Source organism: Vulpes vulpes, chromosome 8, assembly GCF_048418805.1.
Source record: "Vulpes vulpes isolate BD-2025 chromosome 8, VulVul3, whole genome shotgun sequence".
NCBI classification, from domain to species: domain Eukaryota; kingdom Metazoa; phylum Chordata; class Mammalia; order Carnivora; family Canidae; genus Vulpes; species Vulpes vulpes.
In genome coordinates this window covers 41,815,064-41,835,035 of record NC_132787.1, presented here as the reverse complement: position 1 = coordinate 41,835,035, position 19,972 = coordinate 41,815,064, and the positions used below count along the sequence as shown (strand labels likewise).

Here is a 19,972-nt window from a genome sequence, read left to right as displayed (position 1 = left end):
ATGGAGGCAAGATCCTCCATCAGCAAAAAGACCAACTTGCTTAAAGGCTCAGATGATGTTGAGCATTTTTTAGCAATAAAGTATTTTTTAATTAAGGTGTGTACATTGCTTTTTTAGACATACTATTGTATACTTGATAGGCTACGGTATAGGATAAATAAAACTTTCATATGTGCTGAGAAAACAGAAAGTTCATTTAACACACAGAGAGGCAGAGACATAGGTGGAGGGAGAAGCAGGCTCCCTGTGGGGAGCCTGATGTGGGACTTTATCCCAGGGCCCTGGAATCACGCCCCAAGCCAAAGGTAGACACAACCGATGAGCCACCCAGGTGACCCTGATCAAATTTCTTTCTAAGGACTGTTTTTTCTATAAACTTAGCTTCTTCCTGCGCCCTTGAGACACTGATCTCCATTCTTTCTTTGCATATTGTGTACTTGTCTCTCCTATCTTGAAAAAAGTCATTTTATTTCCTCCCAAAAAACTTCTGGAGTGGTTTTCTGTGGTCAGTACCCTCATATCCTTTTTGTCCCTTTATCATCACTGTCATTCTGACTTTCAGAGTTTGCTAGTGACTTTATCACCAAGTCTCATTATTCTTTGTCATCTATCCCTGTGACCTCTTTTTGCACTATATATTGCTGCTTTGTTCCTTTCCCTCACACTTGCTTTACTGCTTCTTCAGCCTCTGATGACACTTGCCAGTCACCTTTTTAAAAAAAGACTTATTTATTAGAGCAAACTGGGGGAGGGACAAAGAGAAGGAGAGAGAGAATCCACAAGCAGGCTCCCTGCTGAGTGAGGACCCTGAGATCATGGGCTGAGTTGAAACTCAGCCAACTGAGTCACCCTGGTGCCCCTTGCCAGTCATTTTAATTATTTTCCTTATCCTCCTCAACTACCAGTGTTTGCAGGGTGCAGCCTTTGACCTTTTATTGTTTTCCTTTTGTGTTCCTTTTCAAGGAGTTCTTAGCCTTTCTTAGGATTTTACCTTGTGGCTTTATTTTTCAGATCTTAATGTTTCCTCCTACTATGTGCAAACACAGGAATTATTGTCACTTTGAGAGGGGTGTCATTTCCAGTCACCCATTTGTAATCCAAGCCTCTCTGGGATTACATTTATTTTTCTTTAGCTTTTTGTCATCTCACTTTCAGCACCTGAGATAGAATATCATCATCTCCTCTCCATCTCTACCTTTTCAGGAATTACTAATTGCCAGTAAGTGTTAGGATCATTATGTAAAAACTTAATGTGATCCTTAACTCATCTGTCTCTTTCATAGTCATCTGGTGTCTGGTTTGAAGTTTTTGTTTATTTTGGCAATGTCTCTTTCACTTCCAGTCTCCCCCCCTCCCCTTTTTTTCTTTATTGGTACCATTTGGTTCCATTCCTTAATTTTCTCACCTTCAGGACAGCCCCGGTGGCGCAGTGGTTTAGCGCCACCAGCAGCCTGGGGCATGGTCCTGGAGACCCGGGATCGAGTCCCACATCAGGCTCCCTGCATGGAGCCTGCTTCTCCCTCTGCCTGTGTCTCTGTCTCTGTCTCTGTCTCTGTCTCTCTCTCTCTCTCCCTCCCTCTCCGTGTGTGTCTCTCATTAATAAATAAATAAAATCTAAAAAAAATTTTTTTTAAATAAAAATTTTCTCACCTTCATTATTTCAGATAGCCTTTTAATTTTTTCTCCATTCCCTCCTAATAATTTATGATTTTCTAAGCTATATAATTTCCAGCACTACAAGGAAAAATTGTTCTGTGATAGAAAAACTTGGGAAATGGTAGATTAAGAAAAAAGTAAATGGGGAAAAAATAATAAATGGGATTCTTTACTGTAAAACTTCCATGATATGCTGGTGTTCATTGTTAATCTCTTAAGTTGGGAGGGATATGGGATATAGTAATACATAGCATTTCCCCATAGACAACTTATTTATTTTTTTTGTAGAATATCTTCCAGGACTAGTAGTTCCTGGAGCATACTTTAGAATTTGGTATAAAATTTCTTGATGTATTTTTTTTTTTTAAGATTTATTTATTTAGGGGTGCCTGGATGGCTTAGTCTGTTAAGTGTCTGCCTCTGGCTCAGGTCATGATTTCAGGATCCTGGGATCAAGCCCCATATTAGGTTCCCTGCTTAGTGAGGAGTCTGCTTCTCCTTCTCCCTCTGCCCCCGCCCCCCCCAAGCTTGTGTTCTCTCTTTGTGTCTCAAATAAATAAAATCTGCAGAGAGAGAGAAAGAGCAAGTGAGCAAATGAGTAGAGGGGAGAAGGGTCAGAGGGAGAGGGAGAATCCCAAGCAGACTCCCTACTGAGTGTGGAGCCTGATGTAGGCTCGATCCCACAACCCCTAAGATCATGACCTGAGCTGAAATCAAGAGTTGCTCGCGTAACTAACTGAACTACCCAGGTGCCCCAAATGTCTTGATGTATTAATGAATATCCTGTTTGCCAGCTGTTCTGAAGCTGTGTAAATTCTTGTAAGCTAAGAAATACCTGCAGTTTATTTTGGAACCATTTTTACATGAAATAATTTTAAAAGCAAATATTAAATGCTAATATGAGATGGAAAGATATGAGAGGATAGTTAAGAGACATGTAGATTAAGCCAATAATCAAAAACAAAATCTGTGTTGCAAGAACTGAATTGTGTCGCCAGTGAATAAATTACTGGGTTTTTCCCTTGTGTAAGTGAAAAAAGTTTGCTCTCATAGTGGAATTAGGTTTTATAAGTACCTTTCTCAAATAAGTAGTAACTTTAAAGAGAACCTTTATGTATTAAATGGGAGTCTTTATAAAATGCACTTTAAAAGCTCTTATTTCTTAAGCTGGAAGACTGAATTTAACTTTGTTTTTGACGTCTTGCTGAAGTAGATTATATTTTGATTTGCATAGTTTAAGTAATTTTTATTACTTTATCTTTGCATATGTTTGTATTTATCAGTGTTATTTTCAGATCATTGATACTAATATATATCTGTATTTAGGATTCAAGGGTATATTGTCTCTGGGACAAAAGAAGTTTTTTAAAATTTTTTTCTTATTATAAGGAGAAGACAAAATCCTGTGAAAAGAAATATATAGCTTCATGAATTGTAACATAGTAAACTTTGTTGTCATTACAATTCTGGTCAAGAAATTGAACTTTGTTAGCCACCCCAAAGTACCCCCCAATTATAATTTCCTTCCTTCCCCTCAAAAATGGTTATTTTGTCCTTTGTAGTAGTAAATTCCCTGCATTTAAAAGAATAATTGTTATCAATCAAATGTATTCTTACACACCAAGGTTTAGTCTTTCCCATTTTTAAAGAATTAAGAATGATTAATTTTAGAAAATATTTTGATGTGGCATCGTACCTCCCATGTTTATAGCTTAAGTCAGATTTACCTGTAGAAAAAAATTTAATAATTTGAAGTTCTTTGATGCTTGAGAGTCTAGGACCTGGTGTAGTGACATGAACTATATTTCAGGGTGTCCTAATGTCTGAAGAAGAAGTGTTTGAACTTGTTCCTGATGATGAGCGACAGTGTTCGGCATGCAGAACCACATGTTTTCTCTCTGCTCTCACGTGCTCCTGTAATCCCGAGCGGCTTGTGTGTCTCTACCATCCAAATGATCTGTGCCCCTGCCCCATGCAGAAGAAATGTCTTAGGTAGCCGTAAGTTTCTTGAAAAACTTGTTACTTCTTTTAAAACCAAGTGCACTGTTCTTTGTAATTCCTCTTTCCCGTGTATGCACTGGTAACTTTTCCTTGTCTCTCTGTGTCCCTGCTGAGGACTAGTCCTTTAAAGTTGGCCTTAAATTTGGCATCTAATGTTAGTTTTTTTTATCAGTTGATTTCACATGTTCCCTGTCTCTTCCTGTGTTAAAACTCTGTGGATGGCTTGGATTTAAGACCCTGTTACCTTGGTAATTGTATTAAGCTGATTGTACTTAAAATTTATTTTCAAATTGTTGGTTTTTGCAAAGTTCTTGATTTTTCTGGCTTTTTGTTTATTTTGTCTTGTTTTTCTTTGGTTTTAGATACCGCTACCCATTAGAGGACCTCCCTTCTCTTCTATATGGTGTGAAGGTCAGGGCACAGTCCTATGACACTTGGGTCAGCCGTGTTACAGAAGCTTTATCTGCCAACTTCAACCACAAAAAAGGTTAAGTTTCCTCCTTTTGTATGCATACACTGAAATTACTGTCACATTGAAAGAGGCCTTATTTTGTGTGCTTTTTCTCCATTAAGGAACAACCTAGGCCTCAGGTGAGATTGGTGACTAATGGGTTGGTTGACTAACTACAGATTTACTTTTCTTTTTGAGAATCTTCTTTTACTTAAAAAGTTAATACAAAATGGGATAGATAGCTAACTTGCAGCAGATACGTGTCTTGGGGAGCCACTGATAACAATGGACTAACACTAAAGGTTAATTAAGAATGAGGAATTTCCTTCCTGGAGAGAAATTTTGTTTAAGGTTTAGGAATGAGCTCCTGCTCTTAAGCTTCTATTGCACTGATGAGATTTTCACAGCTGCGATGTTTCCACTAATAGAGCGATGACTAACTTGAGAGAGGTTGGTGAGTATTTTTAAATGGTTTTTGATGTCTGTGGTCATAGTATATAGCTTTATTTTTACAGATTTGATTGAATTGCGGGTAATGCTGGAAGATGCTGAGGATAGGAAATATCCAGAGAATGATCTCTTTAGAAAACTCAGGGATGCTGTAAAAGAAGCTGAGACTTGCGCTTCTGTGGCTCAGCTGCTTCTGAGCAAAAAGCAGAAGCACAGGTAAGATGAAGAAGAGCTCTCCAGTAGTTTCCTGTGGGTTTCCTGGTTTTGTCTGTCTTTCTTTCAGGGTAAAAGCCAAAAACTTAACTGGCCTCTTGTGGTGGCCATTTCCGTCCCTCCTCCAGTCATGTCCCAATCTTATCTCCTCCTTCTCTTCCTTTCTTGCTCTACTTTGCATTCTTCTTACCTTTTGTGCTTTTCATACCCACCACATACATTTCTGTTTAGGGCCTTTGCACTTTTTCTTCGCGCTCTGAGTGCTCTTCCCTGATACCTAGGTGACTAGGTATCACTCACTTCTTTCAGGCCTTTTTCAGATATCTGACACATTCTTGAAGAGGTCTTCCCTGATAACCCTGTATAAAATTTCATTGCAACCTTTTTATTCTTTCCTGCTCTCTTTTTCTCCTAGCTCTGTCACTTCCTGATACACTGTTTATTGTCTCCTCCTTTCTTTCCCAATCCCACTAGAACTACATACTAGACTAGAATGTTGGAGACTTTTTTATCCTCTTTTCATTATTGTTTCTTGTGCTTAGAACAATGTCTGGCTTATACTGGATGTGCAATCAATATGTGTAAGTAAATGATACTACATGCTGAAGGCAGGTGGCAGTAAAGAGTAATAACCTTGATGGATGCAGGAGAGGCTGTGTTAGAAAGGGGTGTAGAAGTATGCACCCTTGATTTAATGTAGTTATATGTGTTAAATTTTCTGTGGTATTGTTTCGTATACAAATTACTGTGTACATTTTTTAACTTACCATTTGATTAGAGAACCTTTCTTTGAGACATCGGTCAGCAAATCTTTACCTGTCATTGGGTCATTAACCCCTTTGGAGAACCTGGCAAAAGCTTAGGGACCCTTTTCTTGGAAAAATGCACATATACATATAATTATGAATCCATTTCAAGGAGATTGATCGTCCCCTAGCCAAGATAAAGGTCCTTGTTCCACATTTTAAGCTTTTTGAGGTAAAAGATTTAGGTTTTTTTTTTTTTTTTTTTTTTTTAAGATTTTATTTATTTATTCATGAGAGACATACAGAGAGGCAGAGATATAGGCAGAGAGAGAAGCAGACTCCATGCAGGGAGCCCAGTGTGGGACTCTTTTTTTTTTTTTTTTTAAGATTTTGTTTATTTATTCATGAGACACATACAGAGAGAGAGAGAGAGAGAGATCGGCAGAGACACAGGGCAGAGGGAGAAGCAGGCCCCATGCAGGGAGCCCAACGTGGGACTCGATCCCGGGTCTCCAGGATCAGGCCCTGGGCTAATGGCGGCGCTAAACCGCTGAGCCACCCGGGCTGCCCCCAATGTGGGACTTGATCCTGGGACTCCAGGATCACGCCTTGGGCCGAAGGCAGACACTCAACCGTGAGCCACCCAGGTGCCCCAAAGATTTAGTTTTATTAACGAACATAGTATTTTACTCTGAGGAATTCACTGACTGTTTCAAATGCTCAGTACTTGTATGATTGGAGGAACTATAACTTGGAGTTGAATCTTTGAATAATTAACTAATGATTCAATTAAATCAGTTAATTGAATAACTAATTTGGAAGTGATCACCATTATAGTACAACCTCTCAAACACTCATATTCTGGGATTGCTTGGGTTATAATTCTAGAGAGACTAGCAGCCCCTTTGATATCAGATGGCTATGAATTTTTCTTACTTATGTCTCATTATTTCATATTAGGCAGAGCCCAGATAGTGGGAGGACTCGGACCAAGCTGACAGTGGAAGAATTAAAGGCCTTTGTCCAACAACTTTTTAGTCTTCCATGTGTCATCAGCCAAGCTCGACAAGTAAAGGTGGAGTATTACATTTTTTTCTTGGATAATATCCTTTGTAGTATGTGTTTCTGTTTTGGGCAAACAAAATATTGTGTCTAGACTAGTTTGTTGTTTGCTTGTTTGTTACATAAGTGCTGCTGTTTGAAGTTTTTCAGTAGGCAGTAAGAATCCCCTGGCTTTGGTCTTAGCCTTTAATTCTCCTTTTAAAATTCTGGAAACAAGAGTAGGTAGTTTAGAATTTTTTCTACATTAATTTTTGATCAGAATTCCCATATAGCATAGATGTAACTGAAATGCAAGAAAATAGTTAAAAGAATTGGAATGTATCAGTAAGTTATTAGTTCATGAGCTTTTAAAAATGTGAGCTCTGAACTTCTTAGGACCCTGGTGGTTTCTTGAATATTTCTATTCTCAGAAAGCATATATCAAATATATTAATGAGCATAGGTAGTAATTCTCTGATAGTTTGTGGTGTGTTTTGTGATTTGGCCATGGGCAGGTTATCTAAAATGATTTTTATCAAGGTTATCTTGTGAATTCTAGTATCAGTTCTGTTTCTGCTGTTATTCCATGTTGTAGGAGCATTTTGGTAGTTTACCATGCTTTCCTTCCCGAGAGGCTTTCCTCTCTGAGCGTCTGACACCACACACTCTGGTTTTCTTTGCTCATTTGCATTTCCTTCTCTCTTTTTTTTTTAAGATTTTTAAAATTTATTCATGAGAGACACACAGAGAGAGAGAGGTAGAGATACAGGCAGAGGGAGAAGCAGGCTCCATGCAGAGAGCCCGATGTGGGACTCGATCCCAGGTCTCCAGGATCACACCCTGGGCTGAAGGCAGCGCTAAACCGCTGAGGCACCTGGGCTGCCCCCTTCTGCTTATTTTTAAACTGTATTTCTCACTTTATCTCCCATCATCTACTTTAGAGCAAGACATTTCCCTGTAAAAGCTTTTGCAGTTATCTGTCCTGCCTGAACTGCTCTTCCTCCGGATCTTCATATAGTTCCCATCTCTGGCTCCTCATTTTAATTTCAGTTCATCTCTTTTCTGTGACCACCATTGCAAAGTAATATGCCTGCCTCCTCTGGTCCTTCTCTGTTGTGTTGCCCTGTTTTATTTTCATAGCATTTAAAACTGACACATTTTATTCAGGTATTCGGTGTCTGACTGACTGTTCATATTAAAATATGTTCCATGAAGACAAGGACTTTGAATGTTTTAGTGTTGTGTGCTTAGAGCAGTTAGCTGCGTGTGAGTCTGGTGTTATTAAATATTGTTTGAATGAATTAATCATATTTTATTTTTTTATTTTATTTTATTTTTATTTTTTAAAGATTTTATTTATTTATTCATGAGAGAGAGAGAAAGAGGCAGAGACACAGGCAGAGGGAGAAGCAGGCTCCATGCAGGGAGCCCGATGTGGGTCTCGACCCCAGGTCCCCAGGATCAAGCCCTGGGCCGAAGGCGGCGCTAAACCGCTGAGCCACCCGGGCTGCCCCAATTAATCATATTTTAAAAGTAATTCTGTGTAAGTACAGGGAAACATATTTATGTTTTTAACTATCTGGTGCTATAATGGTGAGATTATCAGACGGTTTAGAATTTGATAGTTTACCTGAACTATGTCTATTCCATACTCATTTTGTATCTTTTAAATTTGTTTTTTATTTTTATTCTTTTGACTTTTTCAGAATCTCCTGGATGATGTGGAAGAGTTTCATGAACGTGCTCAAGAGGCCATGATGGACGAAACCCCAGATTCTTCCAAACTCCAGATGTTGATAGACATGGGCTCTAGTCTGTATGTGGAGCTACCCGAATTAGCCCGACTAAAGCAAGAGCTACAGCAGGCTCGATGGTTGGATGAAGTAAGACTGACCCTGTCAGATCCACAACAGGTCACTTTGGATGTCATGAAGAAACTGATTGACTCTGGGGTGGGGTTGGCACCGCACCATGCTGTGGAGAAGGCAATGGCTGAACTACAGGAGCTCCTTACAGTCTCTGAGAGATGGGAAGAAAAGGCTAAGGTCTGCCTACAGGCAAGGTGAACACATACATTGGTGACTGTTGCCTCTTTAATAACTAAGGGTAGAACCAAAGGAAGAACACAGGGATCTGTTTCATTAAATATTTTATTAGATGTTTTACGCCTTCCCTCACCAATCACAAAATTATCAAATAGGCCTGCATATAAACAGTTTCAAATATTGTGGGCATGCTAATGGAGAGTACTTTGCTAGGTACTTTAAGTAATATAAAGTAGTTTTTTGTTTAGAACCTTTCATTATTTATGCTATAGTTCAGAGCTAAGAAATGTAAAGTTCACTGCAATATTTTATTGTTAACTGAGAGGTACAAAAAATGTTTGTTTGTTTTTTTTCTCCTCCTCAGGAGTTCAGAGGAGGAGAGGTCATTGTTATCTTTGGTGGTCAGAAGACAAACTTGAGAGAAAAGAAAGTTTAGGTAGAACTTTGAAGCGTGAGTGGGACTAAAGTGGAAGAGGAGTAAGAGAAATATTATAAGCTGAGTTTTAGGAATATATAGGGTGTGTTTAGGTGACAAAAGTTAAATGGGCTTTACTGGAGTGGAGGGTTTATGTAGGAAAGTAGTGGGAAAGAAGAAGCAAGAAAGACAGGAGAATATTATACAGTTGCATTAGCTTTGGCATCCCATTGGATTTATGAGATTTTAGTAAAGCATTCATTCTTGAGTGTATATCAATCAACAAGACTGTAATGTTCTGTATGAAAGTATTTCTTCAGCTAAAATTAAGATATATGATTTCTCTTGTGAGGATGAGGAACTTGGCATACTTAGATCACATAATTACTAAATAATGCAGCTCAAATTTAAAGCCTTTTCCACTTCATTCCAAAGTCTTCATGTACTTAAATACTCTGTCAGCCATTTGTTTTGGTTGCAATTGATGGAAAAAGCCTTAGATGATTCAGTGAACATAGTTCTGTTTAGCCAAGAAAAGGCTGCATATATTTTTGCTGGATAATTTGCTCTCTAGTTGCCATGGAGGATACATATTAAAATGTATCCATAGCTTTTTCTCTTTGAAACCTTTAAATTACTCTGTGTCTTTAGATTCACAACTATTCTAGGAAGAAGCTAAATAACTTTGGGATGCAAAACTATGATTTGATATACCTGATGTAACTTACTGTAATCTACAGAATGAAATTTTATTGGTTATGTTATTTTAAAACTTTCTCTCTCTCATTTTTCCACATTTAGTCAGTCACCAAGTTCTAATGATTTTGCCTCTGAAATGTCTTTCATCTCTGTCTTCTTCAGCTCCATTGTCACTGACTTAGTTATGGTACTTTTGTATTTTCCCTTAATCTTTGCAACTCAGTAATATTTATGGTATACCTACTACATACCAGACACTATTTCTAAGTGCTGTAGAGACAGGTTAAAAGACACAAAGTCCCTCCTCTGTAATAGAGTCAACATTCTATTGGGGAAAAATAGATGAATAAGTGAGTGAATGAATGGACGAATTAATTTCAGATAATTAGTGTTCTGAAGAAAATAAAATTAATAAGGAAATAGAGGGAGAGGGGGTTTGATGAGGATAGTGGAAAATGGAATCTTTTGTTTTCTAACTCCTGTTGAAGTTAGCTTTCTGAAACATATCTACAGTATTCTTAGCCTCTTAGTATCGGTTAACTCCTGCCCACTATTTTCTCAATATCCTCCTCCTTTCCTTTTGGCCTTTTTTCCCTGCCTCTTAAGTAATGTCTTTCCTCAAGATTCTGGCCCAGACCACTTCTTTTTTTCATTCTGTACATCTCCCTGGAAATTTCATCTAATTTCATGGCTACTTTGGCCATCTTTCTATCAACTCCAAATTCTCATCTATAGCAGGTATTTTTCATAGATATCTTCTGCGTATTAGGTAATTCCATTGACTGTCCTGTTGATACCTCAAATTCCTCGTATCCAAAATTGGATTCATTAATTCCTTCCCATCATCTCTTCCTTTGCTTCTTTTTTCTTTGAATTATATAGCATTTTTTTCCTCCTTTAAACGGGCTTCGGAAATTAACTTTGACCTTTCCATTTCCATACCCTCAACTTTTCCCCTACAGTTAACTACCAAGCCATGTTGATTAAAGTTTCCTCAATGTTTCTCACTTTCATTCTTCTTTGGGATAGCTGGCCTAAATCATAGCCATAGGCTCTGAGACCTCACCCTGCTCTCACCCATTCTCTGCACTGCACTGGTATTTTCCTAAAATACATATGTGGCTTTTTCACTCCCCTGCTTAAAGCCCTTTACCATTTCCCATTCCCCAGGAATGGAATCAGTCATCTGATTCATAAGGCCATCTGTAATCTAGCCCCTTGCTTAAGGATCTAGCCTCATCCCTTGCCATTCTTTGCATTCTATGTTCTAAGTGGGATCACATGATCCCTCTGCTTTCCTCAGACATGCCATGTTTTCTTATCTCTGGACCTTTGAACATGCTCATTTTATTCTCCTCTTCCCTTCTGCCCATCCTCTATGTTGTACTCCTCCTCTGCCTCTGGTCCCAGCTTTCCTGACTCAGTCCTAATTAGAAATGATAAGAAAGCTTAGAAGTCATTTCTGGAAATCCTTCTTTCTTTCATCTGCCAAGTCAGTTTAGGTCCTCCTGCTGTATATTCTGATAGCATCTTACAGTGCTATTAATAATCCCCTTCCACTACCACAAGATTAAAATATCTCATGAGGCAAGGGGTCTAGCATAGTGCCTAGCATATAGTAGAATGATGAAACTGTTGCCATCCACAGTAACTTCCTATTGCTTCCATGGCAAAATTCATGTTTTTCAGGACCTCATATCTGTTTGCATTTCTCTTTCCTGTCAGATTCCTCTACTTCTTGCTCTTACTCATAGCTATCCCACCCCATCTTAAACTACCTACTTTTTAATTTTAAGATCTTATTTTTTCAATTAAAAAAAAAAAAACTCTACCCCCAACGTGGGGCTTGAACTTATGACCCTGAGATCAAGAGTTGCATGCTCTACCCACTGAGCCAGCCAGGCACCCCTGGACCTCTGACTTACTTTTCAATATTTCTTCATGTCTTTGTTCATTATATTCCTAGGGGTTTTTTCTTTAACGTTTCACTTGAAAAAATCATACTTCTTTTTTAAGCCTCAACTCAGAGCTTGTCTCAGCTCCCCTAAGCAGAATTAGTCACAACTTCTCATAGTAGTGAGCCTATAGTAATTTGTTCTTTGTCCCCAGTACAAGTTTAATTCTTGTCTTATATTCTAATTCGTTGAGGATAGGGTCTATTTTATTCATCTTTTAACTACTACGTAGTATTGAATGTAATTGGATTAAATGTACATGATCAGCATTACTGGACTTCTGGACTATTGCTTTCCATGCTGCTGTATGATATGCATCTCTGACAATTTCAGATACTGTGAAGAACTAAGACGGATGCAGTTTGGTGTAGTGAAAAGAGCATGGGATCTGAGACTCATTCTGAATCAGAATTTCAGCTGTGCAAAAAAAAAAAAAAAAAGAATTTCAGCTGTGCCATTCACTATATTAAATGACTTTGGGGAAAATAATTGAGATTTTTGAGTTAAGGTTATCTTATTTGTAAATTGGAAATAAAGGCAATAGCTGCTTTGCTTCTCTTTAGGATTATGGTAAAAACTAAAAATCATGCATATGAAAGTACTCTGTACATTCTAAAATGTTACTTAAATGTTGGTAGCAGTTTGACTTTTCCTCATGCATCTACCCTATTTTTGTGTTTTTTTTTAGACCACGGCACAGTGTGGCAAGTTTAGAAAGCATAGTGAATGAAGCCAAGAACATTCCAGCTTTTTTACCCAATGTATTGTCCCTGAAAGAAGCCTTACAAAAGGCTCGAGAATGGACAGCTAAAGTGGAAGCTATTCAGGTAAGGAGCCTCTTGAATTATCCTACCATTTGGATAATGCTGTCTCACAGATGAATTCTTTAAGCTTTTAATTCTTTAGAATAGAATAACAATAAAATAATAACACTTAAAATTCAGTAGTTCTTCCATCTGATTCTCTCATTCAAAATAAATATTACCTGGGCAGCCCCGGTGGCACAGCGGTTTAGCGCCACCTGCAGCCCAGGGCATGATCCTGGAGACCCTGGATCGAGTCCCACATCAGGCTCTCTGCGTGGAGCCTGCTTCTCCCTCTGCCTGTGTCTCTGCCTCTCATTCTCACTCTGTGTCTCTATAAATAAATAAATAAAATCTTAAATAAATAAATAAATAAATAAATAAATAAATAAATAAATAAATATTACCTATTTAAATGTTACTTGTTTCTGTTGACTCCCTGCTAGGAAAGATGATGGAATTAGCTATTTGTTTAACTAGCAATAGGGAGTTTATTTCCTGCTGTATTCTTTGAATCTTTGCCATGTGCACAAATTACTTTTAAAATAAGAGGCAGAAAAAAAGAAAATGAAATTAATATTTGCTGAACACCATAACACTCATGACTGGTACTATTCTAGTTGTTTGGGAGTAGAAATGTGAGGGAAGGGTGTAAAGATAGTACGTACCCTGGCCCTCAAAATAGCATATTTTCTAGTTAAAAAGACCTGTATTAAATATTAATTTAAAACAATATATAATATTCCCTCTGAATTATAAAAATCCTTGTAGCATTTTCAGTATTAAGGCTATACATACTCTTTATTGTAGAGCTATATCCAAAGAAAAGAAAACCAACTCTCTTGTACTAAACTGCTGTCCCAAGAAAGAACGTATTTTTGGTGTGAAGCTCTAATGACTTTTGTTTTGTATTCAGTTGACTTTTTAGAGCTTCTTAGCTTTGCTTTTTCAATGCTATTTTTAAAAGTATCTCTATTTTCCAAACCAAGTATTTCTTGGAGGGGGGGTTGTCAGTGGGGCAATGGGCTCAATGGATGATGGGCATTTAGGAGGACACATGTTGTGATGAGCACTGGGTGTTCTGTGTAAATGATGAATCACTAAATTCTATTTCTGAAACCAATTTGTTAAGTAACTTGAATTTAAATAAAATCTTGGGGGATCCCTGGGTGGCGCAGCGGTTTGGCGCCTGCCTTTGGCCCAGGGCGCGATCCTGGAGACCCGGGATCGAATCCCACATCGGGCTCCCGGTGCATGGAGCCTGCTTCTCCCTCTGCCTGTGTCTCTGCCTTTCTCTCTCTCTGTGACTATCATAAATAAATAAAAAATTTAAAAAAAAAATAAATAAATAAAATCTTGGAAGAAAAAAAAATTACCTCTGTTTTCATCATCCTCTCTTTCTTTAACCTATTTCAGGAGGTTGATTGTTCTCAAATGTTTGATAACTCTCAGTTGAATGTTTATTTATGACCACAGGACCAAGTCTACAAGTATAGGTGGCTGTCTTGTGTTTCCTCTGTAATTTCGAAGGACGTGTCTGCCACCAAGCCCTCCCTTCAGTGGGGAGACTGACAACTTCTATTGATAGGCAGACTCTTCTTTAAGATACATAGCTTGGGAGCAGGCTAAGTCAAGCCTTAGCCAGAAGGTCTTTTGTAGTCAAACAACTATAGTTGGATACAAGAAGGAGTAGCAGTAAACACAATACTTCTCAACTGTATCTGTATTTGAGCTTTCTTTTCTCTTCCATTTTGCTGTCTATTCTTTAATCCTAGTACCACAGTGATTTAATTATACCATTAGAATATTTCTTAGGGCTAGAACCTTCCCATTGTTTTGAAAAAATTCACTTACATTGGGGCCTCTAGTTGGCGTAGTCAGTGGAGCGTGTGACTCTTAATCTCCGGGTTGTGAGTTCAAGCCCCACATTGGGTGTGGAGACTACTTAAAAAAAAATTCAGTTAAGTTTTTTGCCTATTTATTTTTCCACATGTTTCAGTGTAACTTTCAAAATGAATTCATAGGCAAATGAGTCAGCTAATATAGGAAATAACCTTTTATTGGAATGTCTATTTATAGCATGTAACTATGCCTTTCCTTGATTCAGAGCTTCTGGATAACAATGAATATTAAGGGCATATATACAGTTTCTTATAGGACTGGTTATGTGTTGTCTGCCTGGAGATTTGTCCAGTCTAAGGTATCACTCTGAATTACTATCTGTTGCCTGCCAACCCACTTCAGTTGTTTTTGCCAAATCCCTGGAATAGATTACTAACCCTCTCACATCTTATGATTGATTTAGTTACAGCAGTAATAGTTCTACAAAGAATAATGACATCATTACACGGAAATACTGAACCGTTGTGATTAGGCAGATATCTGTTCTCATTTGTATTTATACAACATAAATGGAGGTGGTTATCAGAACTAAAATACTATTTTGTAGTTGTTGGAAAAGTTGGAAGACTTTGAAATAGGCAAAAGAAATTACTGGGTGTTCTCTTAAGTGGAGTCCTGGATGTTGTCTGGTGAATCCTCCAGGATGGTCTTATTCTAGGAGTATGTGCCCTAGATTTTCTTTGACCAGGCTATTTTACAACTCTGTCAAATGTTAGAGAGTGATAGTAATACAAATGAATTATGTTCATAGAAAAGCAATTAAATTTATCTGTGATGAAACAGTTGATTTCCCCATGATAGAAAAGTGATTGCCTTGTCCCGCATGATATTAAACATCTGTTTCCATCTATTAGCAAATTTCTTACCTCATTCCTGATTGTATTTATATATATATATATATATTTTTTTTTTTTTAAAGATTTATTTATTTATTTTAGAGAGAGTGTGTGAGAGAGTTGGGGGAGAGGCAGAGGAAGAAGGGAAGCAGACTCCCCTCTGAGCAGGGAGCTGGCTCTGGGGCTTGATCTCCTGACTAGGAGATCATGACCTGAGCTGAAACCAAGAGTCAGATGCTCAACCAACTGAGCCACCCAGGTGCCCCATATGTCTGTTCTTTAACTTGTGTTTTGAACTAATTTTTACATCTTAACTGGTTGCCTCACTAATAAACAAAAATCCTTGACAGCATGAATTACAGACTTTTTAAAAAGGGCACTTGAGGTTCTGTTTATCCATTCAAGAGGTACAATTAGGTATAAAGAATAATACTTAATAAAATACTTAACACTAAACTCTGTAACATCTTCTGGCCAGTATTACTAGACTCTATAAGAAAGTGCAAGTTGTGTGAGAATGCACTTTTGTTTTTCAGAGTGGCAGCAACTATGCTTACTTGGAGCAGCTGGAGAGCTTATCTGCTAAAGGGCGCCCTATCCCTGTGCGTCTGGATGCTTTGCCCCAGGTAGAATCACAAGTAGCAGCAGCAAGGGCTTGGAGAGAACGGACTGGGCGGACCTTTCTTAAGAAGAATTCTAGCCATACCTTATTGCAGGTAAAGAACAGTTGGTAATTTAATACCTGTAGGTAGGAGTTTCATTGATGAGGGTTGTTTTCAGTTCATCTGGTTAGGGTTATAGAAGTGATTCCTATTAAGTGATATCAAATGTTGACTAGAAATCTCAGCCTTAGGCAGGCTTATCTCCAGTTCATCTTGTGCTATGTCCAGAAAAAGTAATCAGCCTAGATCTTATCTCTGTTACTAATGGATTCTGTCCTTGAAATAACTTATTTCTCAGAAGTACAAATTTAAATACCCATTACCCTTGAGTAGTTGAACATCCCAGTAGTTAAAAAGCATAGACTTTGGAGTAAGATACTTTCCTGTTTGAGGACTGGCTCCCTAATTGCTAACCCTTTGTCCTTGGGCAAGTTGTTTCCTTTCCAAGCATTAGTTTGCCTGGTTTGTAAAATACAGATGATACTACCTACTACAGAGGGTCATTGTGACGATTGAGTTAGATGATGTATAGAAAGTACATTAAGAAAGTGCCTAGGACAGGATGAGTGGTTGGTAAATGGTTCCTTTGTATTATTTTCAGTTTTAGGACGTAAAACTAGAGATCAGTGTTTGGTTTTATTTTTGTAGGTGCTGAGTCCCCGGACTGACATTGGTATATATGGGAGTGGTAAAAACAGAAGGAAAAAAGTAAAAGAACTAATAGAAAAAGAAAAAGAAAAGGATTTGGACCTTGAGCCTCTGAGTGATCTGGAGGAAGGATTAGAGGAAACCAGAGATACAGCTATGGTGGTAAGAAATTATGTAATACATCTTGAGTCTGCTTTGTGGTTACAAAATTCCATATATTAGCAGATCCACTGGTTTTATGTTCTTTTTTTTATAATTTTTTTTTAACTTTTTTTATTTATTTATGATAGTCACAGAGAGAGAGAGAGGCAGAGACACAGGCAGAGGGAGAAGCAGGCTCCATGCACCGGGAGCCCGATGTGGGATTCGATCCCGGGTCTCCAGGATTGTGCCCTGGGCCAAAGGCGGGCGCCAAACCGCTGCGCCACCCAGGGATCCCTGGTTTTATGTTCTTAACTATTTTTATTTTTCTATATTTTTGGCTGTATAGTAAAACAAATATTTTTAAAAATTTATAATCAAAATTTATTAGTCTGCTCTCTCCCCTGAAATTGTCTTTTCCATATCCCTCTTCTTTATTATTGTTTTAGTACATATCTAATATTCCATCAAATTGTCCATAACTTGTTGAGCGCTTTTCTGATACATCGAATATTTTGATTGTTACTAAGTGTTTGCTATTATTATAAAGTGAACTTCTTTATAAAGCCTTTTCCTTTTTTCAAATTATTTTCCTATATTTGACTCTTAGGAATGTGATTATTGTTAGAATTTAATAGTATTCTTAATACTTAACACTTAATACTGTATTTTTAAAAGGAATTATATCCATTTAATGATATCAGCTGCTATTTAAAATATCTCCCTTCTCTTAATCTCATTCACAGTATGATGAGTACTCCATAAAATATTTGTAGCTAATTAGAATGTTGGGTGTGTTTGGAGAGGAGGAGGAATATGTGATGATAACCTGGGGATGTAAAGAAAAATAAAAAATGTGTTTGGGCAGTATGTAACAGTAAGGAAATACATACATTAAATCACTTGATATGAATGTTTCTGCCTACAAATGATCCTGGGTTTTTTTTTTTTTTTTTTTTAAGATTTATTTATTTGAGCGAGAGAGCGTGTGCACGTGCACACATACATGAGCCGGGGGAAGGACAGAGGGAGAGGGGGTAAGCTGACTCCTCACTGAGTGGGGAGCCTGATACAGGGTTCATTCCCATGATCCCAAGACCTCAACCCAAGCTAAAACTAAGAGCCAAATGCTAAACTGACTTAGCCACCCAGGCACCCCTAAATGATCCTGTTTTGATGCTAGTGGAAATGATTTATTAGTGAGCCTGCCTAACAAGTCAGTCCTGCCAGATGAATACAACTGGAAAGTATTTTAAAATTGTTGCAAAGCTACCACAGTTTGTTTACTTAAAGATTTTATTTATTTATTCATGAGGGACACAGAAAGAGAGTCAGAGACATAGGCAGAGGGAGAAGCAGACTCTATGCAGGGAGCCTGATGTGGGACTTGATCCAGGTACTTTAGGATCACGCCCTGAGCTGAAGGCAGATGCTTAACTGCTGATCCACCCAGGCGTCCCACTACCAGAAGTTTAAAAAAGAAAATGGCACTGACAGTGTTCATGTTCATGATAATGAAATTTTGTTTACTTTTATTTCTTTTTTTGAAATGAGTTACCTAAACCTTGTTATAACTGATCATCAGACTTCATTATTCTACTTATACATGAGTTGGAGAGGCCATTTAGAAAGAAATAAAAATTGATTTGTATAGAAGTCACTCTCAGGGAAGAAATTACAAGGGGAGAGGGAAGTAATATATAGTGGATATTTACTTTGTGCGCGGCACCAAGTTAGACATTTACATGTATTATCTTAATTCTCAAAACAACAAAATGAGGTTGGTTGGTATACTGTTTTTCAGAAAACTGAGATTCAGAAAACTTGTGCCCCAGATCAGCTGTCTATAAGTACAAAAGCCAGGCTTCATGCTCAGGTTGCTTGACTCTCAAGGCATATTATCTTTCTGTTGCAATCTGCAGAAGAGTTCCAACATACTCTACTGATCAACATTGTCAAACATGGTAGCACTTTGCCCATTTCACAGATGAGGAATGTTTGCTCCCAAATTATAGGAAATGATTGACAAATGTTGGGTGGTTGCTTTTTTTTTAGGATAATACTTTGTCACAATGAGGGCACAATGGGGAGATGATCCCTCAGGTCTGAGGATTTGGCATTTTGGAATATTTTGCAGTGACTCCTTTTAATCATTTGTTTTACACAGGTGGCGGTTTTCAAAGAACGGGAACAAAAAGAGATTGAAGCCATGCATTCCCTGAGAGCAGCCAACCTAGCCAAGATGACAATGGTGGACCGCATAGAAGAAGTAAAATTTTGCATTTGCCGCAAGACAGCCAGTGGGTTTATGCTACAGTGTGAGCTCTGCAAAGACTGGTTCCATAACAGCTGTGTTCCCCTTCCTAAATCAGGTTCCCAAAAAAAAGGGTCTAGCTGGCAGGCTAAAGAAGTGAAATTCCTTTGCCCTCTGTGTATGCGGTCTCGAAGGCCAAGATTAGAGACTATTCTGTCGCTCTTGGTATCCCTTCAGAAGTTGCCAGTACGTTTGCCTGAAGGAGAGGCCCTACAGTGTTTGACAGAACGCGCTATGAGTTGGCAGGATAGAGCACGGCAGGCCCTAGCCACAGATGAACTGTCCTCTGCCTTAGCCAAACTATCTGTATTGAGCCAGCGTATGGTGGAGCAGGCAGCTCGAGAGAAAACTGAAAAGATAATCAGTGCAGAACTCCAGAAAGCAGCTGCTAATCCTGACTTACAGGTAAGTTTAGGGTTTCTTTCTTTTTTTATTTCATGGGATTATGTGTATAAATAGTAAATTAAATATATCTTAACAGCTGATGAGGAAAACAGCAGTAAGTTGTTAGCAGCTATGTTATCTATAACATCTTTTTATATACACCTGTAGGATATTCTTCAGGTATATACCTACATCATTTTAGTGAACTATGAACTGGAAATATTATTGAGGAGGGACCTTGGCATTAAAACCACAAATTTGATCTGTGTTAACCATGGAATTCTGTTGGCCACTTTGAAAGTTCATTACATTTCGGTGGTCTTAAATGCATATTAATCCCATGTTGGAATTGTTTGTTGTTTAGGGACACTTACCTAGTTTCCAGCAGTCTGCTTTTAACCGGGTGGTGAGCAGTGTATCTTCTTCTCCTCGACAAACAATGGACTATGATGATGAAGAAACAGATTCTGATGAAGATATCCGGGAGACATATGGCTATGACATGAAGGTAATTAATGGACAGGCATACCTGATCACTGGCCTTGTTAAAAATAGTGAACACTGGTATTGGAAGCCTGAAAGTAGAAGAGAATACTAGTCCATTTATCTT

The 19,972-nt window shown here is 38.1% G+C and overlaps 1 protein-coding gene across 7 annotated transcripts in view; it reads left to right on the top strand.

The window, feature by feature from the left end:
- The window catches only part of KDM5A (lysine demethylase 5A), a 110,439-nt gene that overhangs the window by 47,861 nt on the left and 42,606 nt on the right, over positions 1-19,972 (top strand). For all 7 annotated transcript variants that reach the window (XR_012002995.1, XM_072766254.1, XM_072766253.1 and 4 more), the window contains exons 15-24: positions 3,467-3,648; positions 4,020-4,144; positions 4,624-4,774; positions 6,478-6,592; positions 8,265-8,620; positions 12,361-12,499; positions 15,750-15,929; positions 16,524-16,685; positions 18,832-19,383; positions 19,727-19,870. Coding sequence is in view for 6 of the 7 variants with exons in the window: in XM_072766254.1 (XP_072622355.1) it covers positions 3,467-3,648; positions 4,020-4,144; positions 4,624-4,774; positions 6,478-6,592; positions 8,265-8,620; positions 12,361-12,499; positions 15,750-15,929; positions 16,524-16,685; positions 18,832-19,383; positions 19,727-19,870 (2,106 nt within the window). In the remaining variant the exon portion in view is untranslated. The remainder of the gene's footprint in view (positions 1-3,466; positions 3,649-4,019; positions 4,145-4,623; positions 4,775-6,477; positions 6,593-8,264; positions 8,621-12,360; positions 12,500-15,749; positions 15,930-16,523; positions 16,686-18,831; positions 19,384-19,726; positions 19,871-19,972) is intronic.